The 23,387-nt window shown below is 35.4% G+C and overlaps 2 protein-coding genes across 2 annotated transcripts in view; both read right to left on the minus strand.

Moving 5' to 3' along the window:
* Positions 1-21,684, minus strand: part of LOC142344939 (uncharacterized) — a 28,784-nt gene extending 7,100 nt beyond the window's left edge. The window contains exons 1-6 of the mRNA XM_075397024.1: positions 19,277-21,684; positions 17,362-17,579; positions 13,787-14,094; positions 13,110-13,370; positions 5,872-6,135; positions 5,433-5,617 (exon numbers count right to left, since the gene is read on the minus strand). Coding sequence (XP_075253139.1) covers positions 5,433-5,617; positions 5,872-6,135; positions 13,110-13,370; positions 13,787-14,094; positions 17,362-17,579; positions 19,277-19,408 — 1,368 coding nt within the window. The 5' untranslated portion in view covers positions 19,409-21,684. The remainder of the gene's footprint in view (positions 1-5,432; positions 5,618-5,871; positions 6,136-13,109; positions 13,371-13,786; positions 14,095-17,361; positions 17,580-19,276) is intronic.
* The window catches only part of LOC142344940 (sodium channel and clathrin linker 1-like), a 364,638-nt gene that overhangs the window by 301,272 nt on the left and 39,979 nt on the right, over positions 1-23,387 (minus strand). The window lies entirely within an intron of this gene.

Below are 23,387 nucleotides of genomic sequence, written 5' to 3' on the forward strand. Positions count from 1 at the left end.
GGGCGCTGCCTGTTTATCCCGTTTTTGCGGACGAAAAGTCAAAAGCGTCAGACGAAAAATCGGTCAAGCGAAAAATCGCATAAAAAAGACCGACAGGACTAACATAATTGCTACAAACTTCGTTTGAGAGCAATTAACAAGTTATTAGTACCCTCCAAGTTTGGGACTGTTTGGCTCTTTGGCTGCCATTGCTGAATTGATTGCTGGTCAGATGCAGTAGTTCTAAGTTTCTCATTCAATTCATTGGATTGTTTTTCAGGACTTGTCTTACACTCATTAGCGACTCTCATGCTTCAGAAGAAAGTCTAAAGTGTTATGTTGGCTCGCATGAAATAAAAGTTTTCATTATCTTGTTTCCAGAAAACTCAAAAATTGAGACCGTTTTTCAGCAAATACAACTTTGGTTAGCTATAACAGCACCAGTTTAATTTAAAAAAATGTCAAGAGTATGCCATAAAAAAAATATTTCATTATAGAAATAACTAAAGAAATAACACTTTCTTTGAATGTTTTATTTAAAAAAACCATTTAAAATCACATATTTTACTTAAACTTTTAGAAAACAAAACCAATAAATCGTATTACTAAAGATATTCTAAAATTAAGACAGCAACCACCCTCAAAAGAAGCAGAACACAGCTCTCATTTTTGAAATACTCAGATAAACTTTATTTTAAAAAAGTAGACCATAAAAGCAGGATGGCGCATGTAGTTAACAGTTGGTTTCAGATGGAATTGAACCTATTGTCCTCCAAAGTGAGCTGAACAGCTAGAATAGAAACAAGTTATTAGTACGAAGTAACCACTGAGCTGAGCCTGCCTGTTTCTCTCTTTCTCTGCAACCACAATATTACCCATCAATATCCAACTGAGTGAAATCTTGCGACACCAACACTTGAATCAATCATGTTGCATAGTTGCCATCGAATGTAGACAAACAGACAAATCAACTGCCAGTTCAACAACTCCATTCAATATTGCAATCGACATTAAGACTTGGATAGACATCATCAAAATAACCCAAACTATTACAACGCACTGCTAAGAATCCACGACAAGGATCGTTAGAGAATACTTCCAATATCCACTTTATCCTTAATAACACACACGGTTGTGTGAAGTGCAATGCTGGATTAAATCAAGAATTCAAAAGATTAGACAACTTTACCCAAGTTTTCTAATGGTTTTTTATTATTTAATCACAGAAAACGATATAGAAACATAGCTGGCAGATTGCCAGAAAATAGCCGCAATAGATTCGTAGATCGGCAGTCTAAAAAAAAACAGTAAAAAAGACAGACCAAAAAATTTGTCTTTTCATTGAAGGCTGATCTGTTATATTTTGATTAAAAATCTGTATAAAATATTGCTGCCTCTATTAGCTGATCTCAAATAACCTTCATTTAGAGTGACACACACCCAATTGACCTTATCTCTTTGAATTAAAGCAAATAAAAGTCAATTTCTAAGTGAGGAAGTCATTTTTGAGAGTGAGGTAAGTCAAGTGTGACCAAAAATTTAATCACGCGAATGAACAAAAAAACTCGCTCCACTAAGAGCGAAAAATGACGTCACGCATGCAATTCAGTTGAAATTGCATGAACGAATGAACAAAAAGTGGCTGTGACGTCATATGCTCGTAACAAAAATCATGACGACGAAATAAAAAACATAGCAGGACAAGTCCTGACGTACAATTCAAAGAATTTTCATTGACTGAACAGAAAAACTAGACCAAGAATGGACTATGAGTGAATTGAGAAAACCATTTCTTAAAAAAATCAGATCAAAAAGTAAGAAAAAAACAGAAAATCAATGTCAAAATGCCGCATGCGCACAAAAAAAACCACTAGCGAGAAATGAAAATTCAATTCAAACAAAAAAACTAGGCCTAGAATGAGCTGTGAATGGGTTGGGAAAACCATTAAGAAAAAAATCCGATCCAAAAAATTGAAAAAAAACAGTAAAAATCAGAGTGAAATTGCCGCATGTGAACAAAAAACCATACCGAGAAACCGAATTTCTGTTCAAACACCATTTTCTCAATCTACTTTAAAATTAGAGCGAAAAAATTCACGCCGCAAAACCACTCGCTTTTTCGCTCCATTTCCTGTTTCGGCGTGACCAAAATCACTACTCCAATTTGACGTCAAAAATCATGAAAATGTGTGAACAGATCTCAAAAAAAACATAGCCGGAAGAATTCCGGAAACGACTTGAAGTGAAAATCTATTTAACCGCCATCCAACCACTCGCTTTTTCGCTCCACTTCCTGTTTCGGCGTGACCAAAATCACTACTCCCTTTTGACTTCAAAAATCATGAAAATATGTGAACAGATCTTTAAAAAAAGACAGCGAACCAATACAATTCGAATTCTTTGAATTGTAAAAAACCAAGAGCACCACAATATAGATCCGCTCAGCTTACAGCTTCGTAGCTATAAAAACTATCGCACGCCATGAGCTGAAGTCTTTAAAGATTTTCACGCTTGTCCCATTAGGAAGCCAATAACATCTGCTTTTACTAGGACTAAGCGACAAAAAGGTTTCAGAAAAGTAGCAGACAAGGACCACTTTTGAAAAAAATGAAGAAGTTTGAAAACAAATGTTGAAGTAAACAAAGCCCTTTGTTACGAAATGCAACTTTGCGTTTGCTCAAACGACGTGAGAAAATATTTAACTCAATTGAGGTGTGAAAATATTTAGCTAAATTGAGAAAATTTTGCCATATAAGCGAGCCAACAAGACAAACAAGCAAGCCATCCAGAAAAACTAAATAGTCAGACCCCCGAGCAGTTTAATTCAAAGATAACCGGTAGACGCTAGACAAAACAAAAAGACAACAAAGAATCAAATTTTATCAAACGAATTTCCGAAACACTTTTAACTTTTAATCTTTACCACTAAGCTACAATGGCTGTGATTTCCATTCGCTCACAATCACTTTTAGCAACGAGAGCTACTTAGATCACTAAAAATTGAAGAACTAAAGTGTGAAAAAGACAATAAACAAGTCATAGAATGTTCTAGAACAAAGACGTCACTCAAAATTTTTTGCATTAAAAAAGGCACACGTTTACAATAATTGCAAACCCACTCGCTTTCTCGCTCCACTTCCTGTTTCGGCGTGACCAAAATCACCACTCCAATTTGACTTCAAAAATCATGAAAATGTGTGAACAGATCTTAAAAAAACATAGCCGGAAGAATTCCGAAACGACTCGAAGGAAAAAACGAACGCCCCTAACAAACATAAAACTTATTCTACTGATTGACCACAATAACTAACATAAAGCTTATTCTACTGAATAACACTTGTCACTTTAAAACAAAAAAAAGAAAAAGAACAAGGAAAAATAACTGACCAGAAAAGACGATAAAGCACGTGATAAAAATTTTACATTGAGTTGCAAGTTTAAAAACAACTTTTGGCGAAAACCCGTGAAATAGGTTTAGTTTAATTTTGTTGAATCACTGCTATTTGAGACAAAAACCAAACACAAATTTCAAGTAGAATAAACGAAGGTAAAAGAAAGGAAATGAAAAACAAAAATATTTTCTGTAAAAAAAAACAAAAAAAATTGGCCACAAATAATGAATCAAATACCATTATGCTGAAATCAAATCATTATTTCAAAAAACTTTTAATACTACATCTGGTCAAGTGTCCACCAATCCAAATCATTGTTCATTTATATGAGTAAAAACGAAGAACGAAAAAAATATAAAAAAAAGTTAGTGTTTAAGAAAAGTTAGTGATATTTGTCATTGAAAAGTGCACTAAATATATTTCAACAAATTCTCTAGAAAAGCTCCTATCAAAAGCTAGACCACTAAAAACTAGCAAAAAGCAGACAATCAGAAGAACTCAGCAAAAATTCCAAAAAAACACGAAAATTTGCGGAACTCTTCATAAAAGTTACTCAATTATCTTTAACAAAATGATTCAAAACTGAAATCAAAATCATCAACACGCATCAAGGACAACTAATTTGGACTATAGGCATCCCCAAATGCTATAAAAAATTGAAGAACACAAAGGGCATTTAAAAAAAATTGAAAAAAAAATTATAGAAAAAATTGAGCTTTTTTTAAATTTCACAGGAGCACATAGACCCAAAAAACGTTAATTGGAGCGAATTAGTACTGGAAGACTTCGAAAACAATAGGAAAATCGAATAGGCTGAAAAACTTTTCTAAGTTTAGAAAAAAAACGAAAAACAGCAAAAAATTAAGAAACATAGCCGGCAGATTGCCGGAATAGCTGCGAAATAGACTTGCGTGCTGTAAAATACAGATGGAAAAAGATACAGAAGTGAGTTGATAATAGTTATCGCCGCCGCCTATAAAACTTACAAGTTTATTTCAAAGGAGGTTGTTTTTGGGTGCAAAAAAATTTTCCCTGTCGCGTCTCGAACCGGCGATCTCCGGATTAACAGCCAGTCGCCTTAACCACTCGGCTGTGGGACCATACAATCAGTTTTCTTACAATCAACTTTGTTTTAGGAACAGATTCTGTTTCTGAATAACCGCAATTTAGGTCACGCAAAAAGCGTGAAATCAAGCGCGAAAAAGCCATTTAAGCAGTGACGAGACAGAATGTTCTAGAACAAATGTAAAACGAAAATGAAGCGTCAGACGACGAAACAAAAAAAAACAAAGAGCACCGCAATATAGCTACGCTCAGCTTACAGCTTCGCAGCTATAAAATAATTCAAAATTTTTCAGTTTATTGTCATTTTTCTAAACAAAAAAATCGTTTCCAGCCTAAGAGAATGTAATCACTTGGTATCTAAAAACTCAGTTACTTACATGCGTCTATTCAAAGCCATTACAAAGCATTATAACAAAACAAAACGCAAAAAATTGCTAAAATTCGCCTAAAATTCAGCAAAATAGCTGAAAAACCAGCAAAATGGTATAAAAATCTTATTAATGACCAAAAACCTGCGAACCACTATTACAACAACCCTAAGCATCACACAATATCATAATCAGACCTCTAAACCAAAAAAAAAACAAAACGGTTTTAAAAAGCCGCATGTGAATAAAAAATTTCGCTCGCTTAGAGAAAATTTTTTCACACATCAATTTATCGCTCTCTCAAAAACAGCGGAATGAACAAAAAACCACTCTCTTTTCGCTCCCCTCTTCATTTTTGTTCAGCAACCAAATCACTCTAAAATTTTTCACGCGTTTCATTTCCTGCTTCAAAATTCACTCCAATAAAATTGATTTAAAAAAAGGACTTCTCCAATACTTCTCTTCGAGTCGTAAAAAATACAGCGCCCCAATACAATTCAATTTCTTTGAATTGTAATAAAAATAGGAGCGCTATAATAGCCGGCTGAGAAGATGAGGGCGGCTATTAAAAAGAATTAACTACAGAAAAAACTACAAACAACTTTGAACAATTTTGCCATTCTCGTACCTGTTCAGGGACAGTCCATCGTTTCCACTCTTTCACTTTGTGTCCATAGTCTAAAATGTGGTGCACTTGCAACTCTGTCTGAGTCTTCTCCTCGTGTCTGAATGTCACTACTAACAGATGGTCGAACACTCTTATTGTACTTTGGGACTTCTTGAACTCCGTCGAGAAGAAATACTCTCGAAGACCTCAAACAAAACAAATGCCAAACTTTCTAAACAAGGATACCAAACTTCTGATATGATACTCCTGCACACAGCATACCCACTTTTACCTTATTTTAGTTTTTTTCTGAACCGCACGAACTAGGTTTCAAGTATTAAATTTCAAGGATTATTTTTAAATCTATTATAACATGGCAGATTTTGCACCAAACACCTCCTTCTAATTAGCTCATAATCAATCAAATTAGTTGCGGCAGAATCAATTTACTTGTTCTTACCAATTACTCCATTTTTATTAGAATCAGCACTAGTTCCAGCTCCAGCCGCACAGTTGCTGTGGTCACTCATACTTCTGGTGAGGAACTCGTTGGCTGTCAAGCTTTCCTCTTCGTCAGATTCCTCAACTTCCCCCTCTCCCATTGAAGCCATTGATGTGGGTGCCATTGAGTATTGGTGCATTAGGTGACTCATCCCAAAAGGCGCCTTCACCACAACTATCTTGCTCTGGGTTGTGGCTCGATCTCTCTCGAAGAGAACTATCGCTACACAAAATAATTCCATTTTCAATTATAAGGGCCATCTCAACAGGATGACACAGTTTTTTTAATCGAATGGCCCACAAAATTAAGTAATAGTTAGAAAACTACTTTTGCATGTACGAATCGATAAGTGTACCAGTCAGAGTTCTGATGAGGCGGAGCCCAGTCGAACCGAAGCCCGAAACTCATCAATACGGTATCACAGGTAGTTCTCGTATTGTTTTAGACCCATTCAATTAATTAGTCAATTCAATTGATTCACTTATTCCAATTAACCAAAGGGAAAGAAATTTCAAGAAATTATTTCCGTTTAAATATGACAAAAAAAGTTGTATAAAAATTTATTGCTGAACCATGAAATCGTCGAAGCAAAAATCGAAGAACATAGCCGGCAGATTGCCGGAATAGCTGCGAAAGAAGACTTGCGTGCCATATAAGAGATATAAACAGATACAGATATAAGTTGAAAAAAGTATCGACGCCGCTCAAAAAGCTATATAAAAAACATTCAGCGATAAATTCAGCGGGCAGGAGCCCTTTCCTTAAGGCTAATGTAATCACGCAAAAAATAATAATATAAAATCATTTCATATCAAAATAAAATCATTTCAAAACATAAAAAAAATCTAAACACGGAAAAACTTTTGCTAGAGAGAGAGAGAGAGAGAGAGAGAGAGAGAGAGAGAGAGAGAGATGACGTCACGCACGTAAAAGCCGTTAGTGAGGGGAAGAAGTAATTCAGAAAATTTGACTTTTTCAGCTTTTCTGCGTGAACAAACTTAAAACGAAAAAGAGCGTCAGACGACAAAACAAAAAAACATAGCCGGACAAGTCCTGACGTAAAATTCAAAGAATTTTCATTGACTAAACACTGAGTGAATTGGGAAAACCATTTCTAAAAAATCAGATAAAAAAATTTAAAAAAAAAACAGAAAATCAATGTAGAAATGCCGCATGTGAATAAAAAACCATTAGCGAGAAATGGAATATTGGTTCACAAAAAACTACGCCTAGAAAGAACTATGAATGGATTGGGAACATCGTTTAGAAAAAATTCCCATCCAAAAAATGAAAAAACAGTAAAAATCAAAGTAAATTGCCGCATGTGTACAAAACACCACGTCATATGGTCGTAACAAAAATCGCGACGACGAAATAAAAAAAACATACCTTACGTACATTTCCAAAATTTTCATTGACTAAACAAAAACTAGACCTGGAATGAACTATGAATGGATTGGGAAAACCAATTAGAAAAAAATCCGATCCAAAAATCGAAAAAAAAAACAGTAAAAACCAAAAGTGAAGTTGCCGCATGTGAACAAAAAAACAACCAGCGAGAAAACTAATTTTTGTTCACACAGTTTTCTCACTCTACTTTAAAAATATAGTGCAAAAATTTCACGCCGCAAAACCACTCGCTTTTTCGCTCCACTTCCTGTTTCGGCGTAACCAAAATCACTACTCCAATTTGACTTCAAAAATCATGAAAATGCGTGAACAGATCTTAAAAAAAAGACAGCGCCCTCATACAAATTCTTGGAATTGTAAAAATCAAGAGCACCACAATATAGCTCCGCTCAGCTTACAGCTTCGTAGCTATAAAAAACTACAACATTACTATGCTATACTATCCAAAAGTGAGACAGAAATATGATTTCGCCGATAGCAAGTTTTGAATTTGTCAGGCGAATGACTGCACCTTTTCCGCAACGTAAATTTTGCTCCCTAATCTGTTATACGGTTGCCCAGTAACTCAGTAATATCAAGCTTCGATCTCAAAATAGCGCAAATTGAGGAAGCCATAATTGAGATAAAACAATCTACTAATACCCTCCAGTTAGGGTTACCCTTACAAAAAACGCCTTGAGGATATTCCGTATAACAATATGTCACTTTGAGGTGAATACGTATGACAAATTTGGCCTCCGGATAAGAACTCTAGTAATAAAAAAAATGTTTTGATAGGGAGCACACATACGACAACAGCATCAATTTATTGCGCACTCAAAAAAAATTAAAACCTTTTCTTAATTAGATTAAAAGTTAGTTTTCAGCTTTTTATTTTGAAACAACTGATTTTCGTTTCTTCTCGGTTTTAAACTCAACCTTCACAAAACTCTCGCAAAAATGCCCGGTTGGGATGGAGCCTTCTCAGATCAAACTTTTGCTGAACTCCAAAAGCGCAAAAACTACAAGAAATTTACCGTGTTCATTGGATTGACTGTAATTTTATTGATTTTCTAAATTTTGTTTTAATTAGACCATTAACTTCTCGTAGGACTATATCGAACAGCCTGTCAAATTACTACGCATGCCATAGAAAAAGTGATAATAATTAAACTCCAATTATATTTACAAAAAATAATTGAACCAAGAAGAACCGATGGAGCAGAATTTGAGAACCCCGAGGAAAATTTTTTTGAAGGCAAAGCCAAATATTTTCTACCAAGAAGCGGTCCATGTGTCACCACCGATAACTGAGATTCCTGAAACCGCAAAACTCATTTGTAATGAAAAATTGCATGGACATCAGAAAACAGATATTAAACAACAATTTCATAGCAAAAATATCAACAAAAATGACAAACAGAACTAAGCCTTCGAGAAACAAGACGCTCTGTAAAGATTTTATGAAGAATAATCTTGAAACATCAAATCACTATTACTAAGCACATTTTCTCCTTGAAAAAAGACGAAAAGTTTAACATGGACAAAAACTGAAATTGAATAAAATAACCAGGATAAATATTTTTTACATAGCCTATCTCAAAACTCAGATTCCCAAAAATGAGATTAGGAAGAACAGGTCTAATTTTCTTAGAGAACTGCTAAAATAGCTGCACAAAATGATTATTAGGACAAAACACATGTAAAGAAAAAAACAAAAATAAGAAAATTGCCAAAATCGATTTTGTAATTTTCCGGTTTAAAAATCACCTCTCGTCAAAAAGAAAGAAACGAAAAACGGGAGTCAAAAAGTTGATCAAAGTGCGTATACATGGAAGTGTGCTCAAAGCAGAAAAAAATAAAATTTAACTTGAAAGGGCGAAAATTGACAACAAAATGAGAAATATTAGCCGAATTTGCTCTTGAAGCGCCCTATTGGGCCATCCAAAACACTTTTTCATGATGTTTAACGGGCTAGATATTACTGCAGGTAAGATCAAAACCTATTTCGACAAGAAAATCCAAACTAAAAGCATTAAAATTATACAGTCGGCTGAAAACGATTAGCTATATGCTCTTTCATGTCTAAAGTCATCAAACTATTCAAAGTTAAAAAATCATTCATTCAATGCAGCTTATGAACAAAAAACTCTCTCTTTCAGCAAAAAGTAGTTCACAGGGCAAATTTACTATTTTTTGCTTAAGTGAAAAAACGCCACCAGAATATATTACTTCCTTTAAAAAACAGCCAGAGAGTTCCGGAAGCACCTCAAAGCCTCATAAGTTCACAAACAAAACCTTAACTTCGGCCAAAACCATTATCTTTTGTCTTTTAACATTTGTTCTTTACCTCACCATATTTGATCAAACCATTTAGTTAAAACTTACATCTGTGATAAGAAGCAACAATTGAGCATTAACATTATTCACAGAACCTAAGGAAAACTGTTAAGACATCCTTCAGATACCATACAAAACATATCACATATTTAAAACTTGTATATTTGACAAAAAATTACTGAGAAAATCCTTGGATGGGCGAAATTCTGAGTTTCCCAAAATCTGACCTCGATAAAATGACCTTCTTAATATAACTCATGATAATGGTCTTAAAAACTTAGAACTCGGAATTAACTGTGGAACCTAAAAGACAGTGGGAAAGACAGTGGGATAATATTCTTAGAAACTGAACAGAAAAATTAAATAAAACAAAAATTCAGGATACACTAAAACAGTAACTTATTTTTAGGCATCGCGGCAATTATTATTAAGATAAGCTATATTTCTCTGTTTGAGCAATACCAGACAAAACGCATTTAAACTATTGCAAAATTTAAAATACAATGAAAAAGACAAATGAAACAGAAAAACTCTCATAAGCAAAATATATGTTTTCAACAGAACCTATCACCATGGATAATCGCAGAAACATATATCAGTCTAATTTTTCAAAAGAAATTCCAGCAAATTCTTACTGCAGAACTATATTAAATAAAAATAACTGCAAAGAATTTATTTTGTATAAAAATCTTAAAAACGCTAAAATTAATTAAGTGTTTAATAATTTTAAGGGAGCGAGCAAAACAATAGCTCTCAGGAGAATGCTAGAATGACAATTACTAGAATGTGGAGCGAACGTACTTATTGTAAACATAACGGACTAAACGTCGGAAGAATTGCTCTTGAACGACTAGTGGGAGCTCTAATCAATTGCAGCTTGCTTTAGTCGGGGGGGGGGGGGGGGGGGGGGGGCTAAATGGGACTAAGAAGTTCTATATTGGGCGTCAAATAACCACATTAGAGGTTAAAATATAGCACTATTAAGATTTGAAGTGAAAAATGAAACCAGTTTAGGCGCACTTTTCATTTGACTTTTAGTATTAAATTTCCGCCAATTGAGTTCAGCTGCTTGAAATTGTGATTGAGAGAGAATTTTAGGTCACGCGAAATGCAAAAAGTCAAGGGCGTAAAAGTCACTCAAAAAGTCAAAAATGTCAAGCGAAAATTTTGCATAAAAAAGACACACACGTTTACAATAATTGATATGAACTAGGTTCAAGAGCGATTAATAAAAATAAAATAAACCAAGACTACTTGGTAAATTGTTTAAGTTAAAAACCAAATTAAAAGAAAATGAAAAACAAGTACATTTGTTATATTAGCAATTATGGCTCAAAAACATTACACAGTTTTCCTTCTATCTAAACAAAATAGCCTGCAGATTGCCAGAATAGCGGCGAAAGAATAGACTTGCGTGCGGTGTAATAGGGATAAACAGATACAGATCTAAATTGAAAAACATAGCTGGCAGATTGCCAGAAAATAGCCGCAATAGATTTGTAGACCGGCAGTCTAAAAAAACAGTAAAGACAGACCAAAAAAATTCGTCTTTTCATTGAAGGCTGATCTGTTATATTTTGATTAAAAATCTGTATAAGTTATTGCTGCCTCTATTAGCTGATCTCAAATAACCTTCATTTAGAGTGACACACACCAATTTGACCTTATCTCTTTGAATTGAAATAAAAAAAGTCAATTTCAAAGTGAGGAAGTCATTTTTGAGAGTGAGGTAAGTCAAGTGTGACCAAAAATTTAATCACGCGCATGAACAAAAAAACTCGCTCCACTAAGAGCGAAAAATAACGTCACACATGCAATTCAGATGAAATTGCATGAACGAATGAACAAAAAGTGGCTGTGACGTCATATGGTCGTAACAAAAATCATGACGACGAAATAAAAAAAAAACCAAGAGAAGGCCAATAATAGCCCCAGCTATCGCTGTGCGGCTATTAAAAAAATCGACGCCCCTCAAAAAGCTGTGTAAAAAATTCAGCGATAAATTAATAATGCTTGTTAAAAATCATTCTGCGGAAGCCTTTAATTAGGGACCTTTACTGCACATATAAGTTCCTTTGACCTGAAACTAACTAAAATTATACTTAAAGTGCAAAAGTCATTTTATTGAGTGAGGTAAGTCACGTATGATCAAAATCTAATCACGCAAATGATCTTAAAACCTTTGCTAGAGAGTAAATGAGATATGACGTCACGCGCGCAACGCCGTTATTGAAAAGAAGAGGACATTCAGAAAATTTGACTTTTTCAGCTTTGCTGTGAAAAAATGTAAAACGAAAAAGAGCGTCAGACGACGAAACGAAAAAAAACCAAGAGCACCGCGATATAGCTCCACTCAGCTTACAGCTTCGCAGCTATTAAAAAAAATAGTTTACAGATTCGAAGAACTAAAATACTTGGGGAAAAATGTCAAAATAACGTTAAAATTGTAATTCAGAAACATTTCCATCGAATTTCAAAGATTTAGCGTCAAAAAACAAATTAAAATGCACAGAAAGAATTTCTATTAATTAAAACCAAAAATAAACAACATAGACGGCAGATCGCGCCGGAATATCTGCGCGCGGGAATATCTGCGAAAGGATAGACTTGCGTGCCATATAATAGAGATAAAAATAGATACAGATATAAGTTGAAAAACATATCGACGCCGCTTAAGAAGCTATGAAAAAAAACCCGTTAAAATTCATTGCGCAGAAGCCCTTTCATTAGGGACCTTTATTCCTTTGACCTTAATTTCATTCAAATTAAACTTAAATTTTAAAGTGCAAAAGTCATTTTAATCAGTGAGGTAAGTCTCGGCTTACAACTTCGCAGCTATAAAAAACAAAGAAAAAATTAAGAAAAACCGCCAAAATCGGCTTAGTATGTGCACAATGTAATACAACAAAAAGATCCGCTCAAAGATCCAGAAACGAAGAAAATGATGAAAAAAAATCCAAAAACTAACTGAGAAATTGAGCAATATGTGCCCACTTTACACTTGATACATTAGTATGCCCAGAAAAACTTGGTGACATCGATTTCAGGATTGCACGTTCATGAATCATCGATCAGAAATTATTTCTACGAAAAAGCAAATTACAAGCAAAAATATTGAGCCAAACGGACGAAAAAAAAATCGCTAAAACGGTTATCTATATGCGTCATTCTCTCAAAAACATTTTCAGAGTCATAAATTCATACATTGAACTAGCACACTATCAAAAAAACTTTTCTTGCTCAGCAAAACTCAGTTCACCATGGTAGCTGTTCTCACTTCCGTTTTTTGGTCAAAACGTCGCCTGAACAAATAGTACTTCCTGTACAAAAACCGCAAGAAAATCAATACTCCACTTCGAGTCGTAAAAAACCAAGAAAAGGTCATACAAGTTATTGCTTTTCGGTTAGTATTGATGTCTATCATTCCATTTTTGTACACAAGAAGTTTACATAATAGCAACTCTGACCTGATATTTTGGTGTTGAGAAAGTTCTTGCTGCGACTGCTATTGGTGCCTCTTTTCAACAGAGAGGACAAGATGCTAGAGGTTGTAGACTGACCACCGCTGTTATTATCACCCGCAACTCCATTAGAAACAGCACCCTCATTCCTATCTGACCCTGTTCCATTTGAGAATTGTTGTGGAGACGGAGTGACGTCATCAAAACAGCACCCTGCTATACAAGGCTGCACCATGTTGATATTGGGAACTGTCTTCACCAGTTTTCCTGGAAAACAAAACACAAGATAAAAAATTAGAGACCCAGTGGAATGTAGTAGTTGATCTCCAAAACAGTGGAATGCACTCAAAAACTAGTTGATCTCAAGTAGTAATGAGTGAACAAAAGAATTCCAGAAACCGTCAGTCAATAAAATGTTAGCTCTCTTTTTTGAACATCTAGGTACTTTTTCATACAAAAGTTAGAACAAAAGTGAGTCCTATTTTGCGCGTCAATTTTTATTTTTGTCTTCGGTTATGTTAACTTTTAATCATCAATCATAATTGGTTCAGTAGTGAAGTCAAAAGAGACCACTGAACGAATCAGCGGAGAATCCAAAAGAGCAAACAGAGCCAATCGCGTCCTTCTCAGAAATAATCAGTCAGTGCCAAATTCTTGTACCATAGACACGAATGATATCATACCTGTGAGAATGTGATAAATGTTAAGCTGCCAAATTGCGTTCTTCCCTATTTTCCTCTGCTGGTTAGAGGCGTTTCCCGGGGAAGTAGAACCCAGTGCTCCTCCCCCATTTGTGTTATTCACACTCTGTACAGTCCATCTGAGCTTATTCATTGTAGTGTCGTCACTTCGACTGTTCCCGTTGCTAGTAGATGCTTGGATTGTATTGGGCACTACATTGCTATTGGCTACCAAATTGATGACTAGTAAGTACCCTCCACACACATGTCGACCTCCGGTGCTCGGAATTCCCACGTTAGACAGTTTGAATCTAAAGAAACGCATGAATTTCAACTTAACACGAACGAGACGGCCGCTCGCTTGAGTCTCTGCATTGCACATATCGTTGAAATGCGAAGCAATACAACTTACCAAAAGTTTTCTTAACGTTTCATCAAATTGTCTTCAAAGACCTTAAAATTATAGTTTGAAAAATTGAGACTATTTCGAACATTGAAAAAATAGGATCAGATAGAAGATGATTGAGCCAATTTTCCAAAAAGGCGGCTGTAATGATTCAGCAAATCATTACAACACTTAAGCTTGAAGCAAAACATTAAAAAACGATGAACAGACAAAATGGTCCCGAACAGCAAAATATTCCCAGACAAAACAGTCCCCGAGAAAATAGTCCCAACTAAACAGAGTTTTATAATGCACACCAATTAACAAAGAAACTCATTAAATTATTCATATGACTGTAACTCGTCGAACAAATAATAAGCTGAATATAACATAATTTTGCCTATTTTGAAACAAGCATCGTTATAATCCTAATTCATATCAACTAAAAACATGTATTCAGAAGCTTAATTTATAGATTATGCTTGTTAATTGTTCGTAGATTATATTTACCATAAACACATGATGAAAACATAACCAGAAAATTGAGTGAAAATAGGTACACGCGTAGTCGAAATATACCCAATCAGAGGATTTACATTGTTATGTTGATTTTTGTTAAGCGATCAATTGCTCTGGTAATAATTGCTTAACGTGTTTGTCTAAACTGGTATGATGATTCCCAATTGTCAAACTGTCACCATAATAAATTACATTTCTTACTATTTTTCTTTGATGATCCGTAGCTCTGAGATTTTCTTTTTATTCGAACAAACATAAACCGTTTAAAGTCAGACCGTTGAATTTTTCTAGGGCAACAGGCAGGCTTACCTGATAAAATCCAAAAATATATAAACCTGTGGTCTCGGGAAGCCAACCTGAGATGTTAACAACTACGATATACAGTCTTTTAAACCTTATGTGAGTACGCACATGAAATACCCTCAGTTACAAATTTCTCAATGAGAGCAAATTAAATCACCATCGCCAAGTTGGAGGGGGTGGAAGGGGATTGGCGGTGGCGATGGAGAGGGGTCAAACTAAGAACCGCCCCTTAACACCCTGAGATCATTTTCCTCAAAACTGTTTCTCTGAATCAGATGATTAGAGACTAGTAAGGCTTAAGGCTCTAGGAGAAAATAATGCCCTCCGGGCGTTACCAGTTTATCCCGTTTTCGAGGACGAGAAGTCAAATGGGTCAGACGACAAATCGGTTAAGCGAAAAATCGCATAAAAAGACCACATGGCTAATATAATTCCTACAAACTTTGATTGAGAGCAAATGAAAAGACAAAAAGTGCTCACAAGTATCCAAAATCGCAAAAAAATCTTAACATTGGTTGAAAAACAATTGAGGGTAAAATAATTCAAAGAGGTCAAAATGTTGAAACCCCATTAAACAACTTTAAGCTAGAAAACCCAACTTGATGGAAAATATTTTCTTTGCAATTAAATAACTGCTTAGCAATTGCTGCAATAGAACGAAAAACACTCTAAATCGCAAAAAAATTCACCTGCTTTTTTCTTACTCCGTTTGTAACTAATGACATTATGAACGACTCTATTCTCATTTGTGCAGCTAAACCGATTCACCGTCCATCATTCACTGAGCTACCATTTCCTTGCTCGCTCGCTTATGAAGACAGCGCACAGCTGTCGGTATTCCAGCTACAAATAAAAAATCAGAGGTAACTAACGCAGTCATTTTAACCACAAAAGAGTTTTTAAAATCTGGTCCATAAAGGGGGGATGGCTTGATGACTGTTTGACAAGTTCAACCAAGATACGCTAAAACAATGAAGAATGTCCGTTGTCCAAGACCAAGAATAGCTCAATGAAAAAGGACGCTTTAGGAATAGTCGACAAGCAAATGAAGATAATATCGTAGTTAAAAAATGCATAGTAAAAAATTGATGGGTAAACATAGACAAAATTTTTAAAAAGTGCAATTTTTATTCGTTATTCACCTCTGAAACGGTGAAAACAAACTGTTCAACCATGAATTGAGCTATACTCACCGGTACGTAGACACGCCCAGAAAACGTTAAATCTTATATTTAAAATGAAACTAAATTTGTTTTTCCCCTAGGAATTATTCGGAGTAAAATGTACTGTCTGTTTTAACAATTAAAACTCATAGGATACTTAAAAATCAAATGATTTGATAAATTCTAAGACACCTCTGAGTTACACAATGCCTTGAAAAGTGTGTCGGGAAGACACTAACAACCCTTTTTCGGCATTTTGTGTTTAGTCATTACCGACATAGACAACTTGTTAAAGACGTTATTTTGAAAGTGATTTTATGTACATATATAGTTGTATTTATAATAGTAAAAAGTTAAATGTCAACCGCAGTAACAATACTCAACTATTCCAAAACACATGGAGCGCGTTTTAGCTTACGCTTTTAATAAGTTGACGTTTCGGAAATAACAAAATGAATCGACTAACGAAGAACGAATTGCTCTCGAACGACCAACGGGGCAATTTAATTTATAAGGGGAGTACCTTAGAAGTTTATGGTTGTCAAAAGGATGACACCATATGGGTTCGCACCCTTAACCTCCAGAAATAGTCTTACGTCTTAAACACTGAGCTACAGAGGCTTTGATTCTCTTTCGCTAACAATAGCTTTTTAATTAGCAACAAACTTTTTTCAGAATGAGAGCGACTTAGATCACTAAAAAACATGAACAACTGAAACGCGAAAAGTCATTCAAGAAGTCAAAGACTGTTTTAGACCAGAGGAAACGATCAAGCAAAAATTCTGCATTAAAAAGATACACACGTTTACAATAATTGCCTAACTTTGTCCGAAAGCATTTATAAATAGCAAAGATTATTCAAAATATTCCATAGCAGGCATACATAATTTGAAAGGGACTCACTAACCAATAGTCCTTCGGAAGTGTCATTTAAAAAGTGCTCCCCCCAGTGAATCTGGAATTCGGATCGGTCAAGATCTCACAAAATTCTGACAGTTGCATCACCACGTCAGATAATGCAGTGCCTGACTAGATTTTGTAGGACACTTTGTCAGGTCTTAAACGACAACTTTTTGTCAGGTACTGGACTAATCAAAATTTGTCAGGTCTTACACGATAGAAGTTTTGATCAGACGTCTTATCAGATCTCATACGATAAACACTCCTAACATTAGAGTACGGGCATAGATAGCTGAAAAAAGACTAACTGATATTCCTTTTTAGGAATTGGGTTTTGGTGTATCTTGTCGAGAGAGTTCTCCAGAGTGATGAATCTCTTGATCTGAGGCCACCATGCCCAGCTGTCCTCCTCCCCTTTCACCAGGTGACCAAATGCTTCCAAACTGAACTTGTGTACATTGTACTCCACACGACACAGTCTCCTCAGCCAGTAGCCACTCATCAGGTCACGCCACCTTACACACACCTGCAATGCAACAGAACAATGCAAAGTTATAGAAAGAAAATCATCCGCTCTTCTAATACTGGTTTGAAAGACAATATGGCATTTGATGTCAAAAACTGATTCTGTCGTATCATCTCCACAAAAAATGAAAATAAACAACCTACTTAACAGCCAGCTAAAATTAACCACTTTGATCCTTAAAAACCGAGAAAAATATCAACTTTTTTAATTTCTTACTCACATCCGGACTCCAATTACTTTCAAAGTCTCCAGATTGAACTAGGTTAAGTAGCATTTTTTTCTTGTAGGGGATTACAATATTCTAAAATTCTTAAATTATTTTATGTTTTTATATAATAGCATAATGGCAAGATAGTTGAGGTTGGAGTATCCACTATAATGAGAAAGCACACTTCTGCAGATTTGATTGCAAAAGCCATTAAATTCACAATGACTAGCAGAAAACATAAAAACTTAATTTACGAATGAAATCACACAAAATTTAAGCAGGTAGAATTGAATTTGGCCTACCACGCATGTAATAGTACATTTGAGAGGGTATTGGACTATAGTTATTAACACAACCTCTAAATAGGCATTAATTACATCATACACCTCTCTGGACAGATGCACTTAATCGCGAGCGAAGAAAGCTGTAATGAACAACACAATGACGGCTTGAACAGATGTTGGGACAAAAATGGTGCACAAGTATTTGGTATTATAATAACAATAATAATCAATAATCAATTCAACCAAACAAAGTTACAACCAGCTTGGTAGTCCCCAGATTAGGAGAAAATCAATTTCCAGAAAACAAAATTTCTCGAAAAATTTCCATTCTAAGGGGTAAATTTTGTAGCTGAACCTTATTATTGCTTCAGCTTGCAATAAATTTTTCACTTCTCTTTGAAACTCACATGGAATTTTATATAGTGAATAGTTAGGAAGACAATTCAACTGAGACAAAAAATATTGAATCAGGCTACTCTCTTAAATTCTGACAAAGTTATTGAAGGTTCCGAAAGTTTGTCTGGCTTCAATAAAAAACTTTTCGCTTGATCTGGTCTTTGCACATCCAAAGTGCAAAGTTTTTGACAAGTGGTCTGAGGCATTCATAGCAGTTAAACCCAATAGAATCTTATTAAGTGGAATGAGGTCGTTAAAAATAACTGACTGAAAACAGGCGACAGCGAATGAGCTTCTCAACGTATTCCATGTCGCCGAAGTTGAAGGGCAAGTTATAAAATTTAAACGTAATCTTTCCAAGCGTTGAAGCTTCTAAACTCCTGGGTTACAGACGTTTGACGCATAGAATACTGCAGATAATATACAGGTTTTCACCGATGTGAGAACCTATCAATTTCTGAAATCCATTTTTATGGCGATGTCGAGGTGACAATTCCAAGTCAGGTTGGACGTAAAAATTAATCCGAGATCTTTAATTTGTTTATCATTTTTGATAGCAATATCATTTGCAAATAACTCTAGCGACAAATCATTTGTATTTTTGAATGAAAACTCGACAATGCTGAATTTTTCAAAGTTTGTTTGAACTAGACCATTCAATAGCTCTATTTATATCAAACTGAACCTCTTCATGTTCTGAAATCTGCCCCATTATTTTTGTATCATCGGTATATAAGACAGATTTACAAGACGAAACTTTTTCTTAAAATTGTGGATGCTGAATAAAATAGGCGGGTTCAGTTACTAACTTGTTCACAAGCGAGAGCAGAGAGAGGGTCCAGCATCCAGAACACCACTTCCAACACTTCCCCTGGCACCCTGTGAATGTGCATACCTCCCGGAGAACTATTCCCAACCCCAATTCGGTAAGTTTGGGACATGTCTGGGCTTCGCCAACCTCTTCTGGTTTTTTCTTAACTATAAACTGTATTTGAAAACTGTGATAACTTTTATGAAAAAAATTATACACAATTTGAAGAATGGCTTTTTATTTCAGTTGCTGCAAAAAACAAAGCAAACGGTGTCTATTTCAAGAGCAGGAATAAATAAGCAAAGGGGGATGTTGGAATACCTGTATGTAAGGAAGTAATCAATCAATATCACGTAGCTGGCAAGGAAAGAAAGCAGCCAATGTAAATTGCAAACGATTCTCAATCACTCACTTTGCAAAAAGTTAACTCAGTATTTGCATGAATTGCAACTAGTCTCCATAATATTGTTGCAACTCAATCAAATAAGTAAACGTTTAAGTACAGACTAAGTAAGAAATGCCTAATTTTAACTCGCAATTCCTTTTTTTATTTTTGAACTAAATCGATCAATTTTAAGAATTCTCCACGAAAAAAGTTTCAGAATGTCCTTGAAAAACGTAACTGATTTGAGTAAGTAAATGTTACAAGTACAGCAGACTATGAAGGTATTCTATAAATTGAAGTGACAATTTTGAAGTAAATAGTTGTTGTTCAGCAGCTGATGCTCTCAAGACAACAATGGGAGGAATGGATGGTGACTTATTTGAAAAAGCACTTAAATATGAATAAATCATGTCAAACGGCATCACCACAAATTCAATCCACCAAGATCTAATTTCGAATTAAAATGCCAAATTTTCATCCCAGTCAAGACAGACACAAAACAAGACGAGATCTATTTCAGCCTGCGCTTTTAGACAATTGCGTTGCAGTGCAATAGAGGACGCATTAGTATGTGTTGCCAACTGCAATAGTAACTATAGGGAGAATATGTTGTAAATAAATTTGAGGCTGATCGAGCAACCAGAAAAACAAAAGAACTTTCTCTCTATGTCCATATGGACCAAATAATTCAGACCCAAATACTGAATCAATGGAATAAACTTAAGCCTCGGGCAACTGACGGTCGATGAGTTAGCAAGGTCGTTGTACTACACACTGAGGACGGATGCGAAAATAACAGTGTTAATCAAATATTGGAGCCAGCTACATTTTACTCAATTCTAGTTACCCAATTTAATTTCCCATTCGGGGTAGGAAAGGTCCGGAGTAATTCGAAGTTACCAATTGAGTAGTACTGCATAAGAATCTAGCGAGGCCTTGATTGACAAGAGAAGAAAGATAGAATAGATAAAGGAGTCAAGATAATGTATCAATGAGAGAAAAGCTCCCCAAAGTGGAAGAAATCGTCAGGACACATTAGCATTTGAAGGCATCATTTCTTTCATTTTCAGCATTTTGATGTGAATTGTGAGTTGGGTAGCAAATCATTTCCTGTTTTGCAGTTTTGTTCACTCGACAACAACACAACACAAATACCTCGTGACAATAAACAGGAGAAAGGAAGTCCCGCTTACACATAAATTTTAAAACCTGTTTCCATGGGAAATGAAATTTGAAAGGTCCCGTGTAATAGATGGAGCGGTTTTACCAACACTCTTCTAAGCAAGTTAAACAAACCAAACGCTAATGTGTGGAAACATAAGAGGACACATAATTGTACGCATTTTTTGATGAGTAGACCAAATACAGAAATGTTCTCAGGTGAAAATTGTGTATGATTTTAGGTCTCTTTCTGGTGATAGAAAGCATTATCAGTAGACCATCAGAGGACTAAGTAAATTAGATACATTTCATAGATTAAAACAGGGTATAATGAAAGCAGAACCAATGTCTTTTTTATCTCCATCCAATTCTGTTCTTTCAAGCTAGTCGCGGAATCAGCAAGGTGAGGATAGAAATTAAGGGCGTATAAAGTTGAGGGGATATCTCAAACACCGCCAAAATACCTCCGATCAATTGCCCTTGTCTTGCACAACTCTCAAGGCATTAATTCAATCGGATAAATAATTTAACTTTAATAAGAAATGCAGAACAAACCGCACCAAAAAACTCACAGTCATAGTAGCTGAGATTCAAATAATAAATTGAAAGGTGCTACATGTTTCGCTATTTTCTTTTATTGATAATTTGACCATAAAAGGTGGAGAGAACACAAAGCACATTTGATGAGACTCTGTAGCCACTTCCTTCTCCTCATCATTGGGTCACGGGTGTTGCACTGAAGTTCGATTGGGGGCGCACATTCTACTCTAAAACACACTCGCTCAGTTTGATGTTTTTTTCAAGATATGAGCGTACTGAAAGGTGACGCGAAGGAGAAAAATAATCAAATCCAGAAAAATCGAACAAAAATATTCCAACGGAAAATAAAAGTTCTCAAAGATAATTTAAAAAAATCTAGTTTCTATTATGTGGACAGGCCACAAGTTCGGGCTTTTTTGATGACTGAAAAAGAACCCACTAAGGTTGGTCTGCTCACAAACGACTATTGGGATCACAATTCCATTATAGCCCGTTTTAATTTGTCTTTCAGTAGTAAACTGATTTTCGACAATCACCCTTGGGTCTGGAAAAAGTGGCTAAGCTTCCATCATCATCAACATCTGTGAGCAATTCAGCTCAGCTGCTCAATATTGGGAATCAGAGAGCAGGAAGTCAAGCGTGATAAAAGTCACTTACAAATCGCTCCAGCAGTTTTGGCATGCAAAGACACACAGGACTATTATTAGAGCTTCGTTCGAGAGTAATTAATAAATAGCCAGTTGTACTGAAAAAACACTGATGCAATCATCCAAAAAGTAACTTAACTCAACGTTTTAGCACAACTTTCCCCAAAATCAAATTTTCCAAAAATAAATAAAGAAGTCTAGATATAAAAACATTGGTAATTTTTTAGGCATAGGTCGAACTTGGCCTCCTTACTCCAGGTTGTGAACACAGTTGCACTTGATTTCTCAGCTGATAACTTGAGATTTCTTGATTATAGCAGTCGTGTAAAATGTTTAGGAGAGAGTTTTGATGTCGCGTAATTTATCAACCTGTGGGTGAGATGTAGTTAGAGTTATATCATCAGCGTAAGAAGTGATGTTTATATCTTTCGGGGGCAGATGCTGCTTGCTCATGTAGATGATGAAGGGCATTGGCGATGATACACCACCTTAGATGCCCTGTTTGACTTTTCTCGACTTTGATTTTTTATTGTTAGATTTTACGAAAGAAAACCTGCCCTGTAAGTATGAAGCGACACATCATTTAGTGATATTCGGTAGTGCTGCCTCGAGTATGTATTTTATTATTTAATTGTGATCAACAGAGTCAAAAGCGGTGGTGAGGTCTAAGGCTACAAGTAGAGTCGGTTGCAGTGTTTCTTTTGATTAAGGCCTTTGTATATCGTTGGTGACAGTATTGAGAGCTGTTATTGTGGAGTGCTCATGTCTAAAGCCATGCTGATGTTGTTTTAGTTGACATTCTATAAAGTCACTTGGAAAGATTTTCTATTAGTTTTGCAATGAGAGAGAGGAGAACCATTGACCTGAAGCTTTCAGATTCGTCTATGGGTTTTCCAGGCTTGTGTAGAGATATAAACCGCCCAAATTTCCAGATGTTCGTGATTTTTGCGCTGTTTACAGAAAAGTTTATGGTGTCAGTGAGGTATCTCAGTGCAATATGGCCTAGATAATGTAGGGGGATTGGTACTATTCTATCTGGGCCTAGCGTTTTACATTATTTTGTGTCTTTCATAGCGTCTTTCAATGTGTTACACTTAAAAATTCTGACCTCTATCTCCAGTTAGTGTATTTCTTTTATTTTTTTCATTTTTTTTGTGTGTGCTGGCGCATTTCCTCGGATCTTGGTGAGTAGTCTTTTTAGCGTCATAGCATATGGCTCTGCTTGCAGGTAGTTCAGCGTTACTTGACGATCGTCCTTTAACTGTGTTCCAGAGTTTAGAGCACTTACCTCTTTGAGTAAGTGTTTTCTACAATCTCAATCCATTTTTGCGCTTTTGACTTTGAACAAGTTTTATTTCATATTTTAGTTGCGTGAT

This window comes from Convolutriloba macropyga, chromosome 8 (assembly GCF_964194025.1).
Source record: "Convolutriloba macropyga chromosome 8, txConMacr16.3, whole genome shotgun sequence".
In the NCBI taxonomy this organism is placed as follows: Eukaryota; Metazoa; Xenacoelomorpha; order Acoela; family Convolutidae; genus Convolutriloba; species Convolutriloba macropyga.